The sequence below is a fragment of the Gymnoscopelus microlampas genome (assembly GCF_963454915.1).
Source record: "Gymnoscopelus microlampas genome assembly, contig: SCAFFOLD_105, whole genome shotgun sequence".
NCBI classification, from domain to species: Eukaryota; Metazoa; Chordata; class Actinopteri; order Myctophiformes; family Myctophidae; genus Gymnoscopelus; species Gymnoscopelus microlampas.
In genome coordinates, this window is record NW_028155706.1 from 249 (window position 1) to 10,414 (window position 10,166).

The window sequence follows — 10,166 nt, forward strand, 5'->3', positions numbered from 1 at the left end:
TTGAACCATTAGAGGAACATTCACTAAATAAAATGTTTCTTTAGGAGGTGATGGTTCTTCGTGGAACCATGTGGCCTTTTAAAGAACCATTTTAGAACCATTATTTTTCTGTGTGTACTGTATGTTTAGTCTATATTTGCGATCAAATCAATGTATGTCAAATGTAGATCAAATGCATAACTAAATAAGCTTGTGATCATTATTCTTAAAAGGAATCGTATGTGGATAGTGAGTCTGAAGAGCATCAGCAGGTTGCATGTAAGAGGATAAAGATGGATGTTATAAATGAAGATGAGATGATCCAACATGGCAGTCTGGAGCATTCTGACCGGAAGAATGTCTCCACACATCTACAACCTGAACAAGAGAAAGGTGACCTCATAAAACATTCTGATGTGAAAGATCACCTGATGTCTAAACAGACACGTTAAAAAAAGAAAAACATATTTTTCTTACCAAAACCCTCCATGTTCCCTGGCAACCGGAGGTTTTTGTTTGTTTGTTTGTTTCACCCATTTGTACAACAAACGAAGGGTGGGTGTAAAAAGTATTGAAATTGGTCCATTCGTTTTCCTTTTAATCTTTGGCAAATACAGGCTCATATTCTTATATCTGTCTGAAAACATTATTCCTTATAATGAACCAGTAAGACTCCCTAATCGGGAGATAAGCGACCGTAGGTCACATGTATACAGAAGAGGGCTGTAACGGCGATTGGTTCCTAGTTGTGTGGGCAATGGATAGTTTTGTTTGGTGGTCTAAATGTGGGGTTAGCTGTGACATGGTGGCGTTTATGTGGGCAGAAAACGTGTAATGTGTAGCTGTTGCAAATGGGTAACAGAGTGAATGCTGAGAAATACGACTGGCACAGATTTTGTTGTGGGGAGCACAGTGGGAGATTGATGAGAATGCAGACAGGCGTATTCATTTTGATGTTGTTTATTGTTGAAGAGGCAGCTTGACAGTGAGTGACATGTAGCAAAGAACATAGCGAAGACATAAGTTGAACACATGCAAGGTGTTACACAGAGTGTGTGGCATGAATTTGGCTGGCAGTTGTGCAAGTGTGTGAAAGAAAAGGATATTGAAACGGGAAGGTTTAGGCAGTCGTATGGCAGACCAAAAGCAAAGGTGTGCAGGCAAGAGCTGTTGGTGTGTGTGTGTGTGGTGTGGGAGAGAGAGTGTGTTTATAGGGGAAAGGAGGGATTGTTTGTGGGGGGCAAGCCCCCGAGTTACGGCATTTTATGTGAGCTGCAGTGGCAGGGGGTCCTCCACTGGGGGCGCCACCACTTTTGCATCCGTTCTGGAGCACCAGGAGTGGGTGGTCCCGGGAATGCCCCGTGAGCAGCCCCGTTGGGGTGGTCATTTGGTAATTTGTCCACATGTGCTCATTTTTTACACTTGGGGGTCCCCGAGGCGGCTGGGGGTCCCTGGAGCTCCGGGGGTCCTTGGAGGGTGTAGTTTGGCAGGTAAGGAGTGTGTGTGCAAAATGTGGCATGGATCGGGGCAATGGGTGCGGAGATATGAGCAGGGCAAAAGTGTGACGTGTGTGACGGAGTGATGGAGTGACGGACGGACACCTGGAGCAGCTTTCTGTAGTAAGTGCGACCTACGGTCGCAATAATGTTATAGCCTTATAATTGTTTTAAATATACCTTTTTAGGACGGCTTTTCTGAATTCAGCAGAACAGTGGTCAACGACACCCCTCTGTTTCAAAGGATACAAAGGATTCAAATCAAGTGACACCTTGGTCTATTCAGAATATTCAGTACATGGCCAGTACAAGCCTCGCGCATTCAGCAAATGACCATGACGTGTGATTGGAAGGCACAGAGAGTTATTACAATAGGCTTTGTGATGGATAACTTCTCCAAACGATTTTTCAGGCTTTAAAGCATAATATATCAGTGTGCCCCTCATAATGCCTTTTACGACTTACATAATCAATCAACATACAACAGGCAATACAAATTTGCCTGCACAGGGTAAGAAATAACAACAACACTAAAACAATAACAGGCCAATACAAAAAGTTCAAACCCCTGATAATGTCATCACAATCCAAAAAGTGTCTAGTTCTTTTTCAAAAGAGAAAAGTATCAAGTTCAAGTGACATCTGATTCCATCTCTCAACACAGCAGAGTGTTATTGTAGGGTTATGACAGTATTGGTGCGTTTGGATTTTTTTTGGGAGGACAGCTGTCCAGTAGGCTACTCGATTATTGTGGGGAGTTCATTCTTGATCCATTCTTCATTTGATGTTATCGATTAACCAAGCGTGTTGTTCAGCTTCAGGGATGCACTCACTTGCGCACACACAGAAGTTGACACAGAACCAGTAGATTATCAACACGGTATTATGGTAATAGTAAAGGCTGGGACAGTGTGTTGTTACAGTTGTTTTATGGTCGTTTGAGTTATAGTTTATATTTGGGAATCAACGGGATGTGACAATCTCAAAGACACCTGACTTAATGTTTTGAGAAAATTGAAGGTAAAAATAAGAATGAATTAATCTTGGTAGTACACAAGAGTGTAATTCAGCTTGTAGATGTAGCTCATTCTGATACCTGCTTAACATGTACATACAGTCTGCCTATCTGTGCCCACATCACTGTGTTCATAGTTTTTAATCATTAAGAATTGATTCAGAACTGGAGTAATTTCCTATGATAACTCATGGTATGCTACATATGAATGACAATGTTTCAATATTCAAGAACGTTTATTAGAAAGATATGCTGAGATCCAGGCCAGCCATGCGTCGTCTCTTTGTTAACTCGTCCTGCCTCCAGGCTGGAAAGCTGAAAGAGTCACTGTTTACAAGCTCTGTCACAAACATGTGATCCACGTCAATCTGTAGAATAGCAGCATTATTATGTAGTCTCTGACCCCCTCTTCCATGTAGTACATGTTGACGCCCCCGTTTGGTTTTTTTGCCAGGCCCTATAGACGAATCCACAGAGCGCTGCGCCTGTAGCTGTGGTGTCGTGGTGCGGAGCGGCACCCGCTTGACACCACAGTTTTGATCGTCTCTCTGTGGATTCATCAATAGGCCGGGGGAGATATTAGACTTTTAGGTCATCAGGCAGAGGCTCTGAGCCACTACTGCTACACAAAGATGATCTTTCTTAAGTATGCCTTTGAGTTGTTTTTATGAAAGTGTGGTCTTTTTCTGTTCTTTTTTTAAAACTAGATTAAAGAGAAAGGCAAAAGTAATTTCATTTCAAAGTTGGAGCCACCATGCTGATTGAATGTTTATCTGCTTCATAGATCTCAAATATGTGAGTGAATCTGAGATGGAGGGGGCGTCGTCAGCAATACCACGACTACAGAGCCTCATCAACAAAGCAATACGACGACAAATCCAGTTCCTCCACGGTAAGATTATAGTATAACCTTACTGTGATACCACAAATTATAACAGTTGTTTTTGGCAGAGGCTTTACTTCCACCTTACAGAATACTCATTCTGTTAGAGTGTTTTGGATTAAACTCTCCTTCAAATGATGTATTTGCTGTTTTGTCACTGGAGGTGTTTTCATAGTCACACAGTATCTTGTGCTTAGCTTGGATGGTTAGCATGCTAGTGTTAGTAGGGATACTAAAGCTGTAGTAAAACAAAACAGTGCCATTTATTGGCTTGATGAAAATTGAATTTAAGGTCAGCACAAACAAAAAGTGTGCAGTCATAAAGCTTTGGAAAACACAATTTGAAAACAGTATCATCCTAAAAGTGCCAGACTCATGTTTGTTTGTTTCCCCCTTCTTTCTCCCCCCTCCGATCTTCCAGAATGCGTTTTTATTCATTAAGAACTGATTCAGAACTAGAGTAATTTCCTGTGATAACTCATGGTATGCTACATATGAATGACAATGTTTCAATATTCAAGAACATTTATTAGAAAGATATGCTGATATCCAGGCCAGCCATCCATCGTCTCTTTGTTAACTCGTCCTGCCTCCAGGCTGGAAAGATGAAAAATCAAACTCCTTTATCTACCTCATTCCCTCGACGCGACCTGTTATAGGACTTATAAACTGAGCAAGTCTGCACCATTGTGAGTCAATAAAGTATGTAATAGCACGGAAGAGTCGCTGTTTACAAGCTCCGTCACAAACCCTGTGATCCACGTCAATCTGTAGAATAGCATCATTATTATGTAGTCTCTGACCCAAAACATGGCCCCCGCTTCCATGTGGTACATGTTGACGCCTCCTTTTGGGTTTTTTGCCAGGCCCTATAGACGAATCCACAGAGCGCTGCGCCTGTAGCTGCGGTGTCGCGGTGCAGAGTGGCACCCGCTTGACACCGCAGTTATGATCGCCGCTCTGTGGATTCATCTATAGGCCGGGGAAGATATTAAACTTTTAGTTCATCAGGCTCTGAGCCACTACTGCTACACAAAGATGATCTTTCTTAAGTATGCCTTTGAGTTGTTTTTATGAAAGTGTGGTCTTTCTCTGTTCTTTTTTTAAACTAGATTCAAGCAAAAGGCAAAAGTAATTTCATTCATTAATGTATGCCTCTGTGGAGAAAGTTGGAGCCACCATGCTGATTGAATGTTTATCTGTTTCATAGATCTCAAATATGTGAGTGACTCTGAGATGGAGTTGGCGACGTCAGCGATGCTACGACTACAAAGCCTCAGCCGCGGTAAGATTATAGTATAACCTTACTGTGATACCACAAATTATAACAGTTGTTTTTGGCAGATGCTTTACTTCCACCTTACATAATACTCATTCTGTAAGAGTGTTTTGGATAAAACTCTCCTTCAAATTATGTATTTTCTCTTTTGTCACTGGAGTTTCTTTCAGAGTCACACAGTATCTTGTGCTTAGCTTGGATGGTTAGCATGCTAATGTTGTAACTAGTAGGGATACTGAAGTTGTGTAGTGCCCAGGATCACTTAGCAAATTGGCACCAGGTGAAAAAAGGGTTACAAAATCGAGGGATAAAAATGAAGGGATACTAAAGTTGTAGTAAAACAATACAGTGCCATTTATTGGCTTGATGAAAATTGAATTTAAGGTCAGCACAAACAAAAAGTGTGCAGTCACAAAGCTTTGGAAAACACCATTTGAAAACAGTATCATCCTAAAAGTGCCAGACTCATGTTTGTTTGTTTCCCACTTCTTTCTCCCCCCCCCGATCTTCCAGAATGCGTTTTTATTCATTAAGAACTGATTCAGAACTAGAGTAATTTCCTATGATAACTCATGGTATGCTACATATGAATGACAATGTTTCAATATTCAAGAACGTTTATTAGAAAGATATGCTGAGATCTGAGCCAGCCATGCGTCGTCTCTTTGTTAACTCGTCCTGCCTCCAGGCTGGAAAGATGAAAATTCTAACTCCTTTATCTACCTCATTCCCTCGACGCAACCCGTTATGGGACTTATAAACTGAGCAAGTCTGCACCATTGTAAGTCAATAAAGTATGTAATAACACGGAAGAGTCACTGTTTACAAGCTCCGTCACAAACCCCGTGATCCACGTCAATCTGTAGAATAGCACCATTATTATGTAGTCTCTGACTCAAAACATGGCCCCCGCTTCCATGTGGTACATGTTGACGCCTCCTTTTGGGTTTGCCAGGCCCTATAGACAAATCCATAGAGCACTGCGCCTGTAGCTGCGGTGTTGCGGTGCGGTGCGGCACTCGCTTGACACCACAGTTATGATCGCCGCTCTGTGGATTCGTCTATAGGCCGGGGGAGGTAATAGACTTTTAGGTCATCAGGCTCTGAGCCACTACTGCTACACAAAGATGATCTTTCTTAAGCATGCCTTTAAGTTGTTTTTATGAAAGTGTGGTCTTTTTCTGTTCTTTTTTAAAACTAGATTAAAGCAAAAGGCAAAGTAATTTCATTCGTTAATGTATACCTCTGTGGAGAAAGTTGGAGCCACCATGCTGATTGAATGTTTATCTGCTTCATAGATCGCAAATATGTGAGTGAATCTGAGATGGAGGGGGTGACGTCAGCAATACTACAACTACAAAGCCTGCTCCTCCATGGTAAGATTATAGTATAACCTTACTGTGATACCAACAATTATAACAGTTGTTTTTGGCAGAGGCTTTACTTCCACCTTACATAATACTCATTCTGTAAGAGTGTTTTGGATTAAACTCTCCTTCAAATGATGTATTTGCTGTTTTGTCACTGGAGGTGTTTTCAGAGTCACACAGTATCTTGTGCTTTGCTTGGATGGTTAGCATGCTAGTGTTGTAACTAGTAGGGATACTAAAGTTGTAGTAAAACAAAACAGTGCCATTTATTGGCTTGATGAAAATTGAATTTAAGGTCAGCACAAACAGAAAGTGTGCAGTCATAAAGCTTTGGAAAACACCATTTGAAAACAGTATCATCCTAAAAGTGCCAGACTCATGTTTGTTTGTTTCCCCCTTCTTTCTCCCCCCTCCGATCTTCCAGAATGCGTTTTTATTCATTAAGAACTGATTAGAACTAGAGTAATTTCCTATGATAACTCATGGTATGCTACATATGAATGACAATGTTTCAAGATATCAAGAACGTTTATTAGAAAGATATGCTGAGATCCGAGCCAGCCATCCGTCATCTCTTTGTTAACTCGTCCTGCCTCCTTTATCTACCTCATTCCCTCAATGCGACCTGTTATGGGACTTGGGATAAACTTAGCAAGTCTGCATCATTGTATGTCAATAAAGTATGTAATAGCACGGAAGAGTCTGTTAACAAGCTCCGTCACAAACCCTGTGATCCACGTCAATCTGTAGAATATCATATGAATAGCATGCTGATTGAATGTTTATCTGCCTCATAGAACTCAAACATGTGAGTGAATCTGACATTGAGCGGTTGATGTCAGCAATACCACGACTAGAAATGTTTTGCTGTTTTGTCACTGGAGGTGTTTTCAGAGTCACACAGTATCTTCATACTAAAGTTGTACAACAAAAAAGGTTTACAAAGCAAAGTTCTAAGATTAAAACAATACAGTGCCATTTATTTGCTTGATGGAAATTGAATTAAAGGTCAGCACAAACAAAAAGTGTGCAGTCACAAAACTCCAGGTACTTGGAGATCTAACACCATTTGAAAACTGTATCATCCTAAACGTGCCAGACTCATGTTTGTTTGTTTCCCCCTTCTTTCTCCACCCTCCGATCTTCCAGAATACAACAAATTTATTAAGGTAGGTTTGGCTTTTATTCTCCTTCCTGGTTACTAGCATGCTTTTGTCATTGTCAGGTATGTTGGCCTAATATTCAGCGTTTTCAGATTGTGTTACTAATCCAAAACATTGGTCAATGCCCAGCCAAAATGCAACCATACTGACTCTAGCATTGCTCTTTCAGCAACTGGGACAACAGCATTCACTGGCCAAGCAGCCCCTGGGAGCCAAGGCAGCAGTGACACTTCCTCAGGTAAATAATGCTGCCAGATGATTGGTCAGAGTTGCATATCAAAAGTGTCTGTTGATTTTGTGTGCAATCCTGACAGCTTTTTTCTGCTTTGTTTAGTTTCAGAGTCAGATGAACTAGACCTGCCCATGTTGTACACAGACCTGGGGGTCCCAGTCCCACTATCTGCAACGCCAGACGATTTCTGGAGCATCCACAACAGCTTTTACCAAAAGATACAGAGCAGTTCAATCTGAGGACCACAGGACAGGACTTTACTTTGTACATAGACACTAAAAAATACCTAAAAGGTCCTCATGCACCTTTCCTGACTTCTACGAGGAATATTCAAATTTCAAGGACTTTACCCACCACCGTCCATGCCATGCCAATGCCATGACCTTCTTGCGTTTGCTGTCGGAGCCTCTCGGTAGCAGGCCGATTACTTTCCTTGCGTCCATCACCTTTACCCAAAGTCATCATTGTCTTCATGTTTTGGTGCTGTCTTTTGGCAGTTCCCAGGTTTTCTTTTACAGTGAATTGTAACAAGATTACGATCACCTGTTTATGCTATGCTCAATCATGCTATAACATTTTGATTCATACATGTGTTTTTACAGTGCACAATAGCAACCTTACATGTAGTAGTTTCCTATGTTCTATTCCTACTTTGATTAACACACATATTAAGGTGAGAAAGGACCAGTAGTGCCCCAGTGATTGTGAGAAGAATAAACTGTTCCGTTAATTGTTAATCTCAGTTTGAAAACTCTGAATAATGTAACATACTGTCACAACAATGTCTGACTATCAAGAACTTAATGGTTCTAGAATCAACCCTTTAGTACTTAAACCCACTTCATTAACTGGTTTCTCCCAGGGCTCCTTGTTCCCTCAACACCAAATCTCTTAATCAATAATGGCTCACAACGCATCGCAATGTGTCGCGTTGTGCGCGTATTGCCTATTAAGATATGCCCAAAATTGGGATGCTAGGTGGTTAACGGTGCCTCAAAGAACCATCAGAAATGATTCCTCTTGGTAAAATGTTTGGTTCTAGAACTGTTCTCTACATCACTGTTTCCCAAACCCATGTTTGGGTCACAGACCAATTAATATAGTTTGTGAGTAAATATCCCCCTTTTGTTTTCGTTTCCTACATATATATATGTATATATATATGTAGTAGTATCGGCCAAGGTATGGACATAAGAAAGCTAATTAAAATGATTTTCGGTTGTCATAACCAAATGGACCCCTTGGCTCATCTTCTCCCACCCCCCCCCTTTTCATCCAGAGGGAACACAGATTCCCTGAGGATACAACAGGCTTTGAGATAAGGAGAGACCTTTATTGCTCACTTGAATGTCTGCAAAGACACACTTCCTAGTTGGTTCTCTCTCTCCCTCGCTCTCTGTCCTGAACCTTCAAGATAAGGATGTAACCTGCAACTTTTATGACCTGGAAGAATGTCTTGGCAAGCGCTCACAATATCATACACACAGACCCACGGAACACACAAGTATCAGTGAGCAAAAGAAATGTGAATAAACTGATTACGTGTTATGTTCTGTGACGTTAAAATATATATAATTATTGTCCTGTATTGTGACCACAACAATAATATGTACTTTGGTGTTTTAAAGGGATGCTTTCCTTGTTAATTACACTTTGATGCTTATCCTGCTTTCTATTTGACGTAAAGCCTTCACGTCTAGTACCTAGACAATTCTAAATTCATCGTGATTTCCAATATCCGGCCGAATGTAGTAGTAGAAGGTCCCCAAGAAAGTTAGCAGAGAAATGTAGTTTTCATACTGTAATAAGGGAAGTGGCCACCCGCACAGCTGCCTCTAACACGCCCCCCCAATGGGCCAAGAAGGATGGAGACTCCTCCTTCTAACTATAAGAAGCACTGGTCAGCCAGTTCTCACTCTCTTCCTGCTTCTCCTCGCTGCTACTCCTCAACCCAGCCTGACTTGATCCCAAAGGCCCAGGGGGGGGGAGAGAGAGTGAGGGCCGCAGCGCCCGGACACTCTAGCTCTCCCACCGTACCCCTGGCAGACATTGACCGCTCACTGGACTCTGGAAAAGACTGTCACAAAAGGACTCCCAGGTCGTATGACTCTGAACACATGACGTTATGGCAAACAATTGATGATAGGCTGTATGTATGTGTCGGTCTCTTTCTTCCTAAAGGGCCCCATGATATGTCATTTTTCCAGGCAGCGTGGTAGTTAATTTCTGTTCAATTCTTTCCTCTCCCACACGATATCCTATGTTACACTTTAACTACTAAAACTTAAGCCCTCATTTCAGTGGGTGAACTAATACTTTGCTTTTGGTTCTAAGTTATCTAACTGGTCCTCTAGTTGACATATATTGATGGAGAAGGTGTTACATACCGGCCTCTCTCAAAATATGGTCTACAATAGGTCTAAGTCATGACCTTTGATGACAGCGCCAGCCTGTCATTAAACGTTGAATGAAAGAACACATAGATCACTTAGTTATGACGTACAAGGAAATGCATTGACATTTTGGATCAATTTTGTGTAGTTATTTACCTTAATAAATTTGGAGACTACGGTTATTAAGAAGGCGTGTGTCATTTCTTATTTCTCTGTTTACAGTAATACTATTGGGATATTTATTGCAAGTCTGACAAGAATTCACGTTACTATTACAGTGACGTAAGTTTCAATATATTATATATATTGTAATAATTCATAAATTATATTTATATGATTTATGGATTATTACGTCC

General features: G+C 41.2%; 1 protein-coding gene across 1 annotated transcript; it reads left to right on the forward strand.

The window, feature by feature from the left end:
• The first annotated feature begins 213 nt into the window (after positions 1-213).
• On the forward strand, positions 214-9,909 carry LOC311041318 (uncharacterized protein). The gene is made up of 7 exons (XM_084086219.1): positions 214-372; positions 3,275-3,382; positions 4,584-4,658; positions 5,951-6,028; positions 7,172-7,191; positions 7,355-7,423; positions 7,520-9,909. The coding sequence occupies exons 1-7, from the start codon at positions 273-275 to the stop codon at positions 7,538-7,540; spliced, it is 471 nt and encodes a 156-aa protein (XP_083942345.1). The 5' UTR covers positions 214-272; the 3' UTR covers positions 7,541-9,909.
• The last annotated feature ends 257 nt before the right edge of the window (positions 9,910-10,166 follow it).